The sequence below is a fragment of the Crinia signifera genome, chromosome 5 (assembly GCF_055691185.1).
Source record: "Crinia signifera chromosome 5, ASM5569118v1, whole genome shotgun sequence".
NCBI classification, from domain to species: domain Eukaryota; kingdom Metazoa; phylum Chordata; class Amphibia; order Anura; family Myobatrachidae; genus Crinia; species Crinia signifera.
Genome location: NC_139221.1, coordinates 31,588,713 through 31,607,075, shown reverse-complemented (window position 1 = coordinate 31,607,075; position 18,363 = coordinate 31,588,713). Strand labels below are relative to the sequence as shown.

The 18,363-nt window shown below is 42.9% G+C and overlaps 1 protein-coding gene across 2 annotated transcripts in view; it reads right to left on the bottom strand.

The window, feature by feature from the left end:
- Window positions 1-6,445: 6,445 nt before the first annotated feature.
- Window positions 6,446-18,363, bottom strand: part of AZIN1 (antizyme inhibitor 1) — a 37,201-nt gene continuing 25,283 nt past the window's right edge. For both annotated transcript variants that reach the window (XM_083186949.1, XM_083186950.1), the window contains exons 6-12: window positions 16,505-16,639; window positions 14,195-14,276; window positions 12,510-12,584; window positions 12,217-12,379; window positions 11,000-11,112; window positions 10,697-10,911; window positions 6,446-7,078 (exon numbers count right to left, since the gene is read on the bottom strand). In XM_083186949.1, the coding sequence (XP_083043075.1) occupies window positions 6,997-7,078; window positions 10,697-10,911; window positions 11,000-11,112; window positions 12,217-12,379; window positions 12,510-12,584; window positions 14,195-14,276; window positions 16,505-16,639 (865 nt within the window). In that variant the 3' untranslated portion in view covers window positions 6,446-6,996. The remainder of the gene's footprint in view (window positions 7,079-10,696; window positions 10,912-10,999; window positions 11,113-12,216; window positions 12,380-12,509; window positions 12,585-14,194; window positions 14,277-16,504; window positions 16,640-18,363) is intronic.

The following is an 18,363-nucleotide window of genomic DNA, read 5'->3' as shown; positions in this document are numbered from 1 at the left end:
TGCACTCTCCTCCGGCCAGAACCCTTTTTCCTTGCCAGGAGTAGCAGGTCTGAGCACTAGCGCGCTCAGACCCTACTACTCATTCGCAGGTCTCTGTAAAGATAGTGCGGCAGCCATGTTTCTGGTGATTTCTTCACCAGCAGCAGTGTGGCACCTGAGCACTAGAGCGCTCAGACCCTACTGCGCATGTGCGGGTCTCTGTAAAGATGGCGGCGGACATATTTCCGGTGATTTCAGCACCAGCAGCAGTGTTGCACCTGAGCACTAGAGCGCTCAGACCCTACTGCGCATGCGTGGGTCTCTGTAAAGATGGTGCGGCGGCCATATTTCCAGTAATTTCAGCACCAGCAGCAGTGTGGCACCTGAGCACTAGAGCGCTCAGACCCTACTGCACATGCGCAGATCTCCATAAAGATGGTGCGGCAGCCATTTTTCTGGTGATTTCTGCACCAGCAGCAGTGTGGTGTTTGAGAACTGGAGCCATGCCATTTTTCTGGTGATTCGCCAGCGCTGCTGCCTCAGTTGCTGGACTCCGAGGGTAAGTATTTAAAAAATGGGTGCAGAGTGTGTGGTGTGGGCCTCAGGCTGATTGATTCACTCCAAAACAGTGTGTCGGAGAGAGGACAGACCTTAGCAGATACTACCTGATAGTAAAAAAGTAAATGCTTATAATCTCGGCAGTGGCTTGCAAATGTGTCCTACATCAATGGATTCATGTGGACCCTCCAACAATTCAATTGTTCAGGGCAAAACTTTTCCACATGGAATGGGTAGAGACATCTATTCAGAAGGAAAAACGCACAGAAAATATTTTTTTTAAATCGGAGGGCTTTATTTATTCTTTATCAAATGATCTCAAAACACAGATTTATAAATGCTTTCGGTCCACACAATGGCACGAATCTAGGAATCTCTTAGGTGACGCCCCGATAGACCTCTTAACACACCAATAGCTGTTTCATATTTTCATGACCCTCCAGCCGCGTTCGTCTATATACATGTACTTGCCTGTTTGGTAAAGACAGAAAAAATTGCAATTTAATCTAATGTAATCTGAGCCCATGTAGTACTTCTTTGTTGTAACAGAAATAACTGCATTTCGTTGATTGTATTTTTATAATGCTCAATCCTTAATCAAAATATTTTGAAAAAAAAAAAAAAAAAAATTATGAATGGGACTTACTACCACCCGGAAGAGAGGGAAGCACAGCAGGAAGTTAGGGGTGTGGCCACGTGGAAGCCCATGGCTCCACAATCTCATCATTGTGGCTATGCTTCTGTTAGACAGTTCTGAAAACCCGGAACCTTATAGCGGGGGGAGTTGTGGGGAGCTGAGCGTTGTCCTGGGGATGTGGAGGCCTCTGGGATAATACGGGGGCATGATCACCTTTCCGGGGGGCTGGAGTGGCGGTCCACAGGTGGGGAAAGTCCCAGAAAACATGACTGTCCAGAAAAATTTGGGACAGTTGGGAGGTTTTATACATGCAATGAATGCCAAATCAAATGAAGGTACGAAGATCAATCGCAAGAGGCCTAAAACATGAAAAACATAACCTTCTTCTTTGAGACGTCGTTGCAACCGCATTTCGGCAATGAGATGTTCCTCAACATTCTCTGTAGATGCGCCAACAGTAGTCCACCATCATATGCATATCCAGGGCCGAAATAAGAGCCTCATGAGCCTGGGGGAGAGCGAGGCCATGTAGATGCCGTACTCTATATATTTAACTGTACAAAAATGGCAACTTTTGGAAGCTATAAATGCAATTTTAGTTCTTAGGATTTATGTCCGGCTGTGTGGCTGATCATCACCATACTGTCATCATGAAGGGCCCATTTTAATTTGGCCTAGAGCTGTATCTCCACCAGCCCCATTGTTAATCTGGCTCTGTGCATATCCCATTGTCCACGGTACCATACTTCCATAGTCCTTATTTCCTGGTGGAATCACTCACCCTATTTGCTGCTTACATCACCAAGACAACGTGGATAATATCAATCCAAACGAGTGTGGGGTAATGCACTTTGATGCTCATGTTCCAACCAAGTGTACAGAAAGAAGTGAGTATATTCTCCACGAGATCATTGTATCGCCCTTATAGTTCTTAAGAACGTCTAGAGAACATCATTAAAAGCATTAGTGTATATATAAAGTGACGTCAGCAATATCTCAAAAACTAGAGCTCCTAGACCGAACTGGATGGTATTTTCAGAATCAGTGGCACACAAATACCCCGAATCAGGTCTAAAATTCCAGGCACCACGGAAAACTATTTTTTTTTTTTTTTAGTCCAATTTATTAACAGTTTCTTATATAGCGCATACATATTCTGAAGCGTTTTAGAGACTGTTTGAACATTCACATCAGTCCGTGTCCCAGTGGAGGACAAGTCTTCAACAGTGACCACTTCTTACGGGGTGTAACACATCATCTGTCACTTGCTGCTAGTTAATGGTTTTCCGTTCCTTTATTGAAAAAAATCTTTATTGTCAACTTAACAAAAGGACAAAACACATACAGAACAGAATATGTCGCAATAAAATAACAATTAATATATGAAAAAAAATTACCTAGCAGTTCAAATGAAATTCTTATTAGTGGCAGCGGTCCACCACAGGCTCGGCATTCCCCGTTCTAGACTAGTCATCTAAACTAATGTCACACACAAGATTAGTGCCAGGAAAAGGCATGTGACAAATACACACGTTTCCCAACTAGGTGAGAGGTCAGTATGACCAAGCAGTGTAAGCCTGTTTTATTAAGCTTTTCCCAATCCTTAAAAAATGTCGGAAGGCCTCTAGATTCTTTCTAGTGAAGGGCGCAGGATGGGGCATCAATATAGGGGAATCTTAGAATGGGTGTGGCTAAAATAAAGTAAATTAAAACGTTTATATTATATATATATATATATAACATTTTCTAAAATGTTTTTAAGGGGACTACAACTATACAACATACACAAAAGGCTTACAAAAGTAATAGATGGATACTAAAAATGTTAGTGGCCTCTTCCGTGTCCTTTTTATATTTGAAGTCAGCTTGCTCAGTTAAGGTTAATAATTTGTCGCCTGGAGACATGCTTCAGAATTGTGTAGTTATTTGCCTGAGCAAGACTGCAGCAGCAGTGAGAAGGCCGGCCTCTCATGGAACACGAGACACGCTGGGCTAGCTCAGACGTCACAATGGGGAGGGGCTTTTAAATATTTTAAAAAATAGACTGTGCAGGCAAGACTATTATAGATATGTACTATATAGTCCAAATCAAACGAGTTTGATTTACCATGCGATCCGTATGGAATTGGGATTGAATAGCAAGGCAATCGCACTGTGTGCACCCCTTAATGTAAGGCATACACCAAAATGACCATGATTGTGCGATCAACATGAAACGATGTCCTTGAAATCGTACGGTGGATTGGAGTACACAATCGGTACCGTACCAAATACAATGTAGATAATGAATCTTTAGTGCAGCAAGTAAAATCTCCAATCCGACAAACGACCAGCAAGGGACTGAGATCAGAATCGTACTGAAAACAGGTACAATTCTGCACTTCCTACATCCAATTGGTTTTACGATGCATCAAAATTGTGGGGAATCTAGCAGAAATCATTCTGGTGTGTACCGAGCATTAGACTATCTTGCAAGATCTCCATCTAGGATACCGATGAAACGGGGGCTCCCATCAGGATCGAATCTGCATGAAATGTGGCAATTCTGACCAGAATAGCACCGTGTGCGCTCAGCTACACATAATAGAGTGCCACCTTGTGCCACTAATCCAGGTCACTTAATCCTGCTCTTAAACATCAAACCAGTACTACTAGGGGGCATGACACCAAAATGGAATCTGCATCAACTGAATTGAACTAGTTTATAAAAAAAAAAAAAAAAGCAGCAACCCGAGCATGTGGGCGGGCTATGAGGGGCCCAGTGCATCCTGGGAGGCTCACAAGCTTTGCTGTTTGGTGCCTGACCCTGGTCTCCACCCATCATTAACCCTGCGGTGACCATGGACCCTGGTGTATAGGAATTGTGTCTTTTTGTGCAATTGGAGGCCATAGTTACCCATATTCTGGGAGTAAATGACAATTGACAAATGGAAAACAGACAAAAAAAATTGTCTGGTTAAAGCCTTTTGATTTATACAATTTGTATAAATGACTGTTTTTGTCCATTTTTCAGCTTTTGGGAGCAAATGGTTGATTGTAATTTGTTCCCAGACATTACCAGATTTTCATTCCAACCAGACAGATTGGAAAGATAATCTTATAGTGTGTATCTGAGACAGTGGGAGCACGGAAAAGAACACACCAGCACTGGTTGACCTTCTCGGTAGTGAGCAACCTCCACGGTCAGTCTCTGGTTTTGCTCATTTTTTTTTTCTTCTGTAAACATATGAACAATCAGTTTCACTGATAAATTGGATGGTGAAAAACACGCTCCTTCAATCCTTCTAATGCGCCAGCCAAGACAAGAAATCTCGGCCCTGCAGTCTGTCGGAATTCTTGATAATCTGACCAGATTTCCCATGTTTCTCCAAGACTACAGACTTTTTTTTTAGGGGGGGGGAGATATGATGTAATAGCCTGAGATATACAGGCATTGGCACATTTCATGCGAGTACGCTAGTACTTATTGCTTTATTTTTCTATCTTAACCACTTGCCTGGCATGATCACATCAGATGCAACCGCCCCCCCGGGCTGGACCATGACCCTGTCATGGTCACATCTTATGTGACCCGTCAGAAAGCCCACTGTGAGGCTTCAGGAAAACAATCTTCTTAGAGACCTTCCTGGTGAGTTATACCAGTGGTTCTCAACCTCAGTCCTCAGGGACCCCCAACAGTGCAGGTTTTCCAGGTCTCCTCACAAAATCAAGTGAAATAATTAGCTCCACCTGTGATCTTTTAAAATGTGCCAGTGAGTAATTAGTGCACCTGTGTATCCGTGAGGTAACCTGGAAAATGTGCACCGTTTGGGGTCCCTGAGGACCGAGGTTGAGAATACCATACCTCTTCAGGCACCAGATCTTAATACCATTAAAGAACTCTGGGAAGAATTAGGGGCTCTTTTACCATAGGATCACAATACGATTTGGGTGAGATCTAACACCCAGAAACACATTGCAATATGTGATTTTTTTAAAGCATAAATTTGATAAGCAAAACAAAGCAGGTTTCGATAATTAAATAATTGGCAACTAAAAACATTGGGCAGACTTGACAGGATTGTTTGTGCCAGGTGATTACATTTCCCGCATGGTGTACGTCTGTATACGTGTGTGAGAGGTTATTGACAATGTTGTAGCAGGGAGAACGGCACCACAGTGCATTCTACAGCAGCGTGTTCCACTCATCGGTGGCTCCTTAGGACAATACTTTATAGCAGACTAAAGGCACACACACACAGGGCAATTTTTGCCTTTCTAAGCAATCTGCATAGAGAGAAAAAAAAAAAAAAGACAAATTCAGGTGAATTTGATGGGGCACCAGAGAGTTGTGAGTATCATGTGTAATCTGTTACCACCAAAAAAAATGGATTTGCACAGGGTATAGAATCATGTTAACCCCTGGCATCAAGCATGAAACTCATAGCAACGAGCATGTAGGTAAGCAGAATTTATGTAGCATAATCTGTAATTAGGTATTACATGTAATCAAAATTACAGTGTGTGGCATATTGTGTAATAAGCATTATGAGGTTTGGTATAAATGTGTAATGGACATTAGGGCCTGTGGTATATATAATGGGCATCTTGGCATGTGTAACTATGTAATGGCGTGTGAAAATTTTAGGTGCACGCCTTAGGTGCAAACTGTCCATGTTATTAGTATATCTGGCTTCTACATTTTCATCATAGATCCTAGATTTTAAAGAAATTTGTCGAGCCCTGGTACAGATCACAGCTTAGCCAAAGTAGGCTGTGTGCACCACACCACCACTCAACTGGCCAGTCCCCTTTAATTCTTTTAAAACAAAACACACCAAGTGCTTTGAAATTTGACATGGAATCGCCAACCTTAAAACAGAGACATCAGGAAAACACATAAATGTAGCAATCTAGTGGTCACTGGAGTGCAACACACATGAATTCCCTCGATAGAGGTGAGGAGCAGCATTAGCCTTTTAGCAGTTATTGGTTGTATTCTCTTATTGTTTCAGCTTTTTATATTCTATGCGTTACACTATCGGATAATGCTCTGGTGAACCGAATGCAGCCAGAATACGCGCTACTGGGGGATTTTTATCATTTCTCATTACGTAGAGGATAAACGCTAAGCTTGAGAGCATAGGACTTCTGATGAGACACTTCGAATTTTCCTCTCCATCTTTCCAATCGCTTCGCGATTACTGCATAAAATTTTGGAATTCATTACGTTTACGGTTATAACCAGCAAGTAAGAATTCTCCTTTTAACTGTAAAAAAATAAAACCATGGTTTCTACACAAAAGTTTATTGCGATCATATGTTAACGTCAGTTTGAAAAAAAAAAAAAAAAAAAAGATTAAACAAAAATAAAAATACGATGCAATTTACATTTATTAAACTACTTGTTCAAAGCACAATTTACACATTCTACACACACTAAAACATATCTAACTCACACGGGTCTTCCAAAGACATGTTATACTGGTGAAGACAAATGTACAAGACTAACAGAATCCTTAGTATAAAAACCATGTACTTATGTAAACTTACAAGGAACCCAGGTCATGGTTTCCATCTCAACTAAGTCATCCATTTTGTTGCATATTGTATTTAAACTGTGCAGAGTGATGGAGAAAGCTGGCACATTTAAATGTAGGCGGATCTAATTGTCACCCCAGTGTATTACTTTTAGCTGCTTTTGCCTGGTCCCATTTTTCGTGTTATTGAACTTCAAGTTTTGAAATGAGGTTATATCCCGACATCAATTTCTTCCAGTCTGGAATGTAGACCAGGCAAGCTGATAACTTGTACCTGTAGATTTTAACCGAGTAGTTACATGATTAAGCTTCAAACTGAAAACAAGGCACGCAGAGACTCCTCATCAAGGTTTCCGATGTAATCCCGGCATCTTGAATTTCATACCTAGGATTTAAACGGCTTGTCAGTGGGCGGATAAAACCCAAACAATTCAAATAAAAGAGCATTAATCTGAGACGAAAACCTTCTCTTTGCTGGTAACATAAATGTGTGTTACCCTCACATGGTTGCATTAAATGATCTAGACCAGTGGTTCTCAAATTCGGTCCTCAGGACCCCACACAGTGAGGAAAAGGATATTGCAGCACTCATGAATTTTAATGATTCAACCAATTCGCATAATAAAATTACTAGTTATTTTACATCACAAAACATACAGTAAAAACAAAAACTAAAATCAATGTGTGATTTTTTTTCATTAATTAAATAATTCTTATGTATATTATATATTTCTACATTATGACAGTCGGGTAATATTAATTTTATGATCAATTATTATTATTGAGTCTATTATCCAAGTTGTGCCCATTGGATTATTACATTAGCTATTGTTTCTACAGTAACCGGAACGGACTATTAAGTCAGTTTCAGCATCGAGTTCTGTGACGGACAATTCCTATTATTCCCGGAAATGACGTATAGGGTAGCCTGGGCCTAAAGGTGTCCATACACTAGTAAGATTTATCTTCAGATCTGGCTGGTTGGAACAAAAACATGGTTATGGATGAGTGACAGTTTGTCAGTTTTCCAAGCAAATGGTCAACTGTCATTTGCTCTCATCCATAACCATGTTTTTGTTCCAACCAGACAGATCTGCAGATAAATCTGCGTGTGTATGGCCACCTTAAATGTGGCTGCGATTGAAGGCGATTACTGGATGCTTGGCCAATCCCCAACCTGCACTCGCGGTCCAGCGAGCATGGTTGGGCTCCCAAGCGGACTCCTGTAACTTCATTTATTGTGCATATACTAATATCGGACAACAGCCCATCCGGACACTTCCGCCTTTGCGTGTCAAATGGCGGAAGTGACTCACACGGACGACCTCTTGCCTTCTGGATCGATTGTGCGTTCCACATGTCTCATGGAGGAGACCAGCGGCAATATTACTATTAATATCACCCTGCGATATGCCATTTCTAGTTCCCATCAATCCATTGACAATCAGTACGTGCTGAGATCTATGATTATATTACATATGACTACGCAATACATGCCTTATATTTATATGACATGACCCGGAAGTATTTTTTAATCCCCGGGTTCAGAGGTCAATTTGGCGTTTTTCTTTATATAATTTTTGAGCATATTTATCTTAAATAGATAAATGATATTGGTTGTGATATTTTGAGTGTCTCCGAGTCTTTATTTACTTTTAAGCCTTAATAAGTATTATTACAGCATAATGATGTCAACCATTCCCAATTAACCAGGGTATTTATACCAGGCCCTGAGCCTGGATAAGTCACCTTGAAAAAGCTGTCTTCTAAGTGACAGCAAAACGCGTTGGCGATTAGTTGGACCTACTATGGACACTTTGCCCAATACCTGCTGAATTCTTTGGTACTTTCCATCCATCTCAACACTTGGAGCACTTTATATCCAGCATAGTGCACTTTACAAAAGGAGCCCCCATACAAGTCTGATCTGGACTGGGACATCCAAAGTGTGGCTGACTGGGAAATACAAATTGGAGCATCCATCCCACTACTACAGAACGCATTTTAGAGAGGATCCCCACAAGTAAGCAAGTCCACAGCGGACTGGGGGAAGCGGTACATCTGTCTGAACAGACATAGGTCTACAGTCATTCGGTCGACTGGCCCCAAGGTCGACATGGGCCAAGGTCGAAATGGGCTTTTCACTGTTTTTTGACCCGAATGTCGACAGTCGACATGGACACAGTTGGAGTTGAACCGCAGCGCTTCGCTCTGCTTCGGGCATGGTGCACACTATTTTATTCTCCCGCCACGCCCTAGTGGATGGTAGGGCATGAAATACCGCCTGTTGGCACATGTCGGCTCAAAAAAAAAAGTGAAAAAACTCATGTCGACCGTGACCCATGTCGACCTTGGGGCCAGTAGACCCAAGTCTGATCTGACAGATGACCGTTTCCCGGACTGGGACACCTCCAGCGACCTATTGGGATTACAAATACGACTCCAGCTGCCCCCCAAATTCCATCTTCATTGTGTTGAAATCCACCAGAGCAGGTTATATGATAAATATTTCTTTTTTATTATGCTAATTGGTTGAATCATTAAAATTCAAGAGCGCTGCAATATCCTTTTTCTCCCTTTCGATTATTCAAGGACCTGACTTGTCCCCCTTTGCAGCTGCTCTCCATGAGTAAACAACCTTGACTAGTTTTCTGTACTTTTCGGACCCCACACAGTGCATGTTATCCAGGTCACCTGGCAGGTGCACTCATTACTGACTGACATTTTAAAAGATCCACTGGTGGAGCTAATTATGTCACTTGATTCAGTGAGAAGACTTACACTGTGTGGTGTCCTGAGGACCGACTTTGAGAACCTGTGATCTAGACTTTAGAACAGTAGGTCTCAACCCTGGTCCTCAAGTACCCTGCTAAAGTGCCCATCTTCCAGGTCTCCTCACAGAATCGCTAATTATTATCTCCACCTGTGGCTCTTTTAAAATGTGTCAGTGAATAATGAGTGCACCTGCCAGGTAACCTGGAAAATGTGCAGTGTTGGGGGGTACTTGAGGACCGATGTTGAGAACCACTGCTTTAGAACTCGCCATAGGATTAGACGTGCTAGCTTCTCAGACCATTTTGCGGTTCATGAACAACCTTATTCAACATATTTAACAAAAATCTTAATTCCATAATTAATTTTTTAGTCCCTCGTGATTCTAAATGTTCTCTCATCTACCAAGTTGCTATAAATACCCCGTCTGTCTTATTCTTTGGAATGTGATAGCCATGTAGAATCAAAGCCAACCAGGGGATCTCTGAAAACTGCAAGTACCAGTATACCCACATAGCTTTCATTTGTCAAGCAAAGCATGCTGGGACTTGTGACCAGGACTGCAATGAACTTCTAGTAGTATTTAATCGATTCTAAGAAATGCTCGAGTCAATTTACGTGAATTATAGTGGAACTATTCTATTTGGAAACCCACTAGTTGGGTGGGTTATTTGGAAACACACTTTTTTAAGTTACATTTAGGACAGCTCAATTTTACCCCTCCATTCCCCCCCTACTCTACCCCTATTTCTCTAAACCAATGGTTCCCTAACTTTTTTGCATCACAGTGTCCTGGACAAATTGTGTCCAAACCGATCCTCGAGATCTACCAACAGCTCATGTTTTCAAGGCCACCTGTTGATCTGTAGAATGTGTCAGTCAGGAATGATTGATACAGTAACCACCACACCTGTGCACCAGTGGCCTAACATGACCTGGGGGTGGATCTCGAGGACTGGTTTGGCCGCCACACCTGATCTAGAATATCAAAACATTTCAAGGCACCCCATGTCCAACAAAAATATTTGTGATTATAGGACATCCTTAGGGTTCGTTATATGATAAGACAGCATTTGCTTCTGGTAGTCCACATATTTTATGATGGGAAGCCAGAAGCACAAGTTTTACCTATTACGCTAACCACTATGATTATTGGTTAGCAGTTTGGGAACCACGACTCTAGACCAAAAACACTGCCTCGCCCTTTCAGCACCATCTACATTGGCCTTACCAGTCATTGAATGACATGAAGTTGTAGAGGGACGGTCTTTCAAAATCTGCAAACACAGATTGCTCGGTCACAGCACCAGATCCCATGTTCTCAAACACAATCCAGTCTCCGACGTTCAGTTCTGGCAGAAGACAGTGGTCCACAATTATGTCCAGCTCATCATAAGATGGACCCAAGAGGCTGCTGGCAAATAGAGGCTCGTCTTCATTGTATTTCTAAAACAGAAAGCCGCAAAGTATGAGTCTTAACGCTGCATTTCCAGGTCTACTTAACAGCAACGGACATGATGGCGCAGTGACCTACCTTGTGTACAGTTGGGGCAGTATCCAAGCTCTCTGACAGTTTACTCGCAAAAGAACCATAGACTCCATCGTTCAAACAATAAATAAAATCTGGACCGTCACTGGGTTGCTTTCCTAAAATATAAAAAATAAAGAGTCAGGATTTGCATGATGAGAACGGAAGCAGGACTAGAACTATGCTACACAAACCAATGCAGTACAGTACAACTAAAGGACTGCAGTACAGCACATGGGGGATACGGTCATTGGGTTGACATTCAGGAAGGTCGACATGGAGTTTTTCCTATTTTTTTGAGCCGACAGGCGGTATTTCATGCCCCACCATCCACTAGGGTGCGGTGGAAGAATAAAATAGTGCGCCTAGCGTAGCGGGGCACTGTGCCCAAAGCTTGGCGAGAAAAGCGAGCCATACAAGTGGAAGCGGTGCTACGTTTCAGTGTTTGTCGACTGTGTTGACATTCGGGACATTTTTTGAAAAAATTTCATGTCGACCTTCCTGCATGTCAATGTAATGACTGTCGACCAATATTGTGGTGACCTAACGATCCATACCCGCACATGGTGTCATGATGAATATATATATATATATATATATATATATATGCACACACACACACATATATATATATATATATATATATATATATATGCACACACACACACACATATATATATATATATACACACACACACACATATATATATACATACACACACACACACACACACACACATATATACATACACACACACATATATACATACACACACACACACATATATATATATATATATATATATATATATATATATATATATACACACACACACACATATATATATATACATACATACACACACACACACAGTTCAGAATGATAGAGAGCAGGTACAGGCAGGAGGCTAGACTGACCTATTCCAAGTGCAGGAGGGGCATTTACGCCAGATGTCTCATACATAACTCAACATTAAGTGCTCAGACTATTACTTCTACAGTCTAGACCAGAAGTAGCCAACTGCAGTCCTCGAGAGCTACCAACAGTTCACATTTTCCAGACAACCTAGCTGCTGCACTAACATTTTAAAAGATCGACAGGTGGAGCTAATTACTTCACTTGTGATTCTGTGAGGAGGAGATCTGGAAAACATTAAGTGGCTACCCCTGGTCTAGAAGATCAAAGGGAGTGGGGGATTGTCTAAGTCAGAAATAAAAGTTACCTCCAGGAAGATGCTGATCCTGCTCAACTACTTTCTTTGCAATGATGTTAACCGCTAGGGTAAACGCAGATGAAACGTAATAGCTTCCAGGCTCTGCAATGACTTTAATTCCATAATCCTCTGGGAAGTAAGCATCCAGCAGAGGGCTAACCGCATGATACAGCTACAAGACAAGAAGATACCAGGCATTTATTGCATATGGTAGGCTACACCCTCATCCGCCTAGTCACCATGATGCATGCACCCAGACCACTTGCAGGATCTCAGCCTGCTTCCTCTAATGGGGATCTTACCTCTTCCAACTGGAATTCATTCCCGGAAAACCCCCCACCGATGTCCAGTATCTTTATTTTAAAGCCAAGTTCATCCTAAGAAACAAAAAGGGGCGGAGTTAGTGTCATTTCCTTCACAGACAAGACAATCAACCAATCATAATCTAGTAGCTGCTCGGTGCTGTCACTAGTTAATTGATGGTTTATATAAGAGTGTGGCTTGCCGGTCCGACTGTCAGGATTGCGATGGTCAGCATATAGAAATTGGAATACTGACAGCTGGAGTAGTCTGGTAGAGGGGGGTCAAGTGCATCAAAGCTCTTTGCAGGCTCGCCTCAGGTTCTATTCTCTCTGTGGGGGTCAACGACCCCTATAAGGGAGAATAGGGCCTGTAAGTTGGGATCCCAATGGTCAGGCATTACACAGTAGGGATTCCAATGTCTGTATACTGACCGTCGTAATCCGGACTGTCGCCAGGTCATTCGGCACCCTTATATACAGCCTACACTTTCTGCCTGGACTATTTTATGCTGGATATTTGGGGCTAAATTAGATTGACTAGTCATGTCTGTCTTTCCTCATTAGTTCAGCAATGCTCCAGCAAGTGACCTATTACCAGTAAATGGTTTGTACACCTACCATTGAACCCAGCTGTGAGACAGCGTTGGGGTATGGTTACCAAATGCATGGGGTAGGTAATGTGTGGCATTTACAGCTGCAATGGAACTACAAATTCCAGCATGCCCCATCAATACCAACATGTTTAACGGCAAAACTGTGGCAGGGCATGCTGGGAAGTGTAGTTCTGCGACCAGCCCAGTACTGGTCACAGGAGAATGCTCCTGTGATCAGAGGCTTTCTCCTGCAGTGACTCATCAGCGATGAAAACAAGACACTCAGCAACTTGGTCATTGAGATTTATCGCTGAGTTATATCAAGTCAAAATCGCTCAGCGACCAAATCGATCCATGTGTACGGAGCATGAGTGTCACTTAGGAATAATCCCTATCCACTGATAATCGGCGATGTGCACATTTACAGCACGACACATGAGAATGCCTTAATGGAGACCGATTCCCTAGTCTCATCACATCAGTAATTTAAATGCCACCACAAGGGAAATAAGTCAGTAGGGTGGAGCTTCATTTCAAAATGGGAGGGGCAGATCAAAAGGTGACAAGGATGGGGCAGACCGCATGGAACAGAGGGCTAGCACGAGAGATGGCTGGGTTTAGTGAAGTGGGTCTGGAGAGCCTGTGACATTTGTAGAGTGGTGGGGAGTCGGATATGGAGAGAATTCCAGAGAAGGGGAGCAGCACGTGAAAAGTGTTGGAGGCAGGAGTGGGAGGAAGTAATCAGTAGGAAGGAGAAGGCGGGCGTGTATAGGGAGAAAAGGTACGATGTATACAAGAGGAGTACTTTGGGAGCGGGTGAGCAGCTTTCTGATGGGGAGCAAGATGTAGTACAATTGGAATCTAAGATGAGGCGGGCAGCAGAATTGAGGATAGATTGAGTGGAGAGAGGCAGTAGCCAGGGAGGCTTGATGATAGTCCAATCGAGATGAGCAGCACATTAACATTAAGTGCCTGTTGCAGTGTGGACAATATCAGAAAGCTTCTTCCATTATAAAAGCAAGTGTGACCTCGGAAACTATGGAAGTACCCCCCCCCCCCCCCCCCCCTCGTCAGGTAACCAATGACACTTACTGCCATATCGTACACACAGCGGGCATCAGACAGAGCGTGCGGATATGCATGTGGGTCTCTGGAAGAGCTTGACACATCAATCCTGGAAACAAGTACATTTTTCTGTTAATGACTATTGCATCCAGTCTCCATTGTGATGAGTTATATCATGTAGATGGGAAACATACCTAGAGATTTCATGCAAAATGTCAAAGATTCATTATCAAATTGGACACAGATCAGTATGACAGGATAAGCACATGACCATCAAATCCAGGTTATTGCAAGGGGAGGAAATTTGATTTAAAAAACATTTTTGTAATTAATTTCACTTATACTTGGTATCATAGGTTACAGGGCTAACTTGTGTCACTTGAAAACTGGACATCTCTGCCTGGAAGCAATATCTGCAAGCCAGTGGTTTCCATGGCAACACTGAAGGGGCGTGTGGTGTGGGGCTCTAGACAATCAGTATCCCAACTGCCGGTGCTCCGACGGGGGGGAGCACAAAGATGCCCCTTGTGAGCCTGCTGTGCTTGTAACGCTGAAGGCCTGCTGGCTCGCTGCAGGTTATATTCTCCCTCTATGGGCGTCGTGGACCCCCACAAGGCAGAATAGCCCCTGTGAGACTGGATTCCCCCCCCCCCCACTGTCAGAGCGTCATCCTGCACCACATGTAGAGCTGGAGTAAATTCCATGTACCCAGCGTATGCTCTGAGAGCAGTTTTGTATGTGTGCTTGGCATACGCACAGAGAGCACAGTATTGTATATAGGCACCCGGCATATGAAGAGAGTACAGTATTTTGTATGTGCAAGGGTATTATGGAATATATAAATTTGCACCAGGGGGACACCATACCGAACCATACCATCTATCCCAAGGCGACTCCAGATATAGTTGTCTGCAAAGGTGATTCAGCCCGAGGAAATACAGGTGGCAGCTGTACGGTACCCTCATCATAAAGTGTCTGGCCAAACATTACCTGGACAGTATCAACTTATTTCACATCAACAACTTAACAAACCAATCACTTACCCCATAACAGACTACTTAACCAGCCATTTTAACTGAGCCAACACCCTAATCTGACTTATTACTTTCAAGAGAAGAAGTGCATATTCAAACTAACACTATCAGTTTTTAACAAAATAATTTTTGCATGCTATACAGTCACAACCGGTTGTGCACAATTTTCTTTTAATTGTAATACTCATTTTTATGTATGTTTGATGTGATGTATGTCTTGCCAATTATAGAGAGCAAATAAATTGCTATTACTGTTTATCCCCTATATTGCGCAGTTCTATTTTCTTGTAGTATGCAATAGGCTGTATTCTGCATGATGGCCTTATAGTAATATTGCTGCATATATATTGCAACCTCAGTCTCCACTTTAAATGAAAAGTCACAAAACACATCTCAGTCCACATGGAAAAGCAGGAGTACCATGTTGTGTAGTTCCAAAATGGAGTTTCCACCCGACTCTACATGAGCTCATGTGTGTTTAACTTTCCAAAACATTAGACAATTTCCATTTCAAGTATTACGATTTATTCCTGTATTTGTCCTTGCCGACATGAATGCAGTTCTATAAGTAGAGTAGCAGTTAAGATGCCTTCTTGTGTAAGCTCAAAAGGAAAGGATTATTTAGTGTAACGGAACCACATTATTCATGCAAAGTGAACAGTTTTATCTGAAACTACCACCTAGTGGCCTGAAATGCACATTACACACAATACTCCGGAACACTGCTGCGTATTCCATATTGATGAAGTCCGGGCATGATACATGCAGCATCCCCCCCCCCCCCCACTACCCTGCACTCTTAAAGTAAAAATCAAATCGACCTTTTTAGAACGGGCCTGACACTAATTACAACATTAAAAGGATCTTTGTACTCACCATGACATCGTTTTCTCTTGTAGTACATGGGCGGCAGAGCCATGCTACGCGAGAAAAATTTACCTGCTAACATACACCTGTGCCAGGAAATCCCCCGGCAGCTACACATAGGACCTGCATGTATTCAACCTGGCTGCAAAAGGCACACTGCTTTTCTCACAATCCACAGGACTAGAAAGAAAAACATCAGGTTGCTTTATACATAAAGAGAAAGTGTCTACAGCGTATGGGGGTTAGTGTGACAAACCCGAGGAGTCGCGCTATTTGTCGAAAACTGTGCGCTTCATATACAGATACCATAGCAACCAAAATAAAACCTGACAATTTCTTAAAGACAAATTACAATGTCTGGAAAACATTTCCACTGGAAAACATTTCCACCTCTTACAATAGCAAAGACCACATAAAGAAATGGTGGGTAACTCACTTTAATCCAATAACCTCCACATTGCACTCCTTAGCAAACTCCAGGAGGTGCCTGCAGTTCTTCAGTGTGCTGCCAAACTGCATGTTCATCTCTGAATCTCCTCTGATGCCCTCCGTGGCAATGTGCAGCATGAGCCTAAGAGAAGGGGAAGATGATTGGGGCACAGTTGGTTTACACCAGCACATGATGTTTTGCAGAAGTATGCTGATAGGTTGCCAGAGCTTGAGCGCCATCCTTGGAAGAGTCAAGAACTTAGTGAGAAACATTCCTGTATAGAGAGAAAACTAGCAATTAGGGCCTAAGACCGGAGGCTGCAAGTGGGACACATGGAATTACAGCGAGCCCTACTTATAACGCACTTAACGGCGGGTGGAGGCTGTAAAACAAATCGTATTTATCAGTAGTCCCACTGTATTCCAAAGCAGGCGTGTCCAAGCTGCGGCCCTCCAGCTGTTGTGAAACTACACATCCCAGCATGCCTTGCCATAGTTTTAGCATTCCCTAATAGCAGAACTGTGGCAAGGCATGATGGGACTTGTAGTTTCACAACAGCTGGTGGGCCGCAGGTTGGACACGCCTGGTCTAAAGTTTTATTCTCTCTTTAGAGTCTAGGACAGTTTTCAGGCCACGCATAAATCTGATGCATATAATTCAGCTTTAATATTTCTTTGCAGCTCTCAGTTTAGTGGAGTATTCCTCCCCAATATGATATTGATATGTAAAATCGGATATGTAAAAAGGCCCAAATGCAGTGACAAAACTCATATCAACATATGTTCCAACAAGGACATACAGACAGACATTTGGACAACATAGGCGCGCCAACACAGTCAGCTCTTGTTAAAAACCAGCCTACCCTGCAAGCCTGTCTCTGTTACTAAGGCCACCCCAATGTGGCTACTCACTAGAGGGGTGAAAAAAGTGTTACAGGCACATCAGTTATGGCAGTTATATAAATAATCAGGTCAGCCTTAATGTGTACTACTGAGCGTTTTACTATAGCCCTAGATACTAGATATGCCTCAATAGACAAGCGGCAAACAGACAAATGTAAAGGTCTGAAGCAACAGGTAGGGGGCAATTCAATTGTGTTTGGGTGTTTTTCCTGTGAGGATATTTAGACACCCAACCAGTATTTATGGTAATTGTCTTTGGGCACCCATGCGAGTGCCGATTGAAGTCCCCACAGTTGGGATTCCGACAGTCAGTATTCCAACATCGGAATACCAACACGTCAACGACATCCAAAGATAGAGTACAGGAACGATGGAGAGTGCAGCGAGCCACTGTGCCCACAAGGGGCTTAATTGCCCCCTCCCCGTCAGCGTACCGATCCTGGTAAACTGACTTTCGGAATATCGACTGTCGGACCCACATACCACACCCGCATATTGCCACAAGATAGGGTTTAGGTGTGCAGAACAGCTAAGCCCATTTAAAGTCCTGCTTTGGCCATCCAAACTCCCATTTGAACATTGAAACAGACGACTAAAGGCCCCACACTAAGCGACTTCTCTGAGAGAAGTTTCATCCGATCCCCCCGAGTCCTCCAGGACCTTTCTGGGCGGCAGGATTAGATGCAGTCCTGCTGCATGCGATGTATCGCATCGCATGCGATCCCGTTCCCCACCACTGGCAATGGGTCTGGCTTGGAGGTCAGACCTCAGACTCCGATGCCCACATCAGATGTCACACATGCGATTTGCACAGATTTCGCTTAATTTCTTGTTCCGATCTGCCAGAATCTGGTGAAATTGGGCCAAAATTTCATAGTGTATGGGGCCCTTTAGTGAACATATCCTCTCACAAAACAGGGGGCTGTGAGAAGTGTCACTTCCGCTACTAACTGGCGACCATAT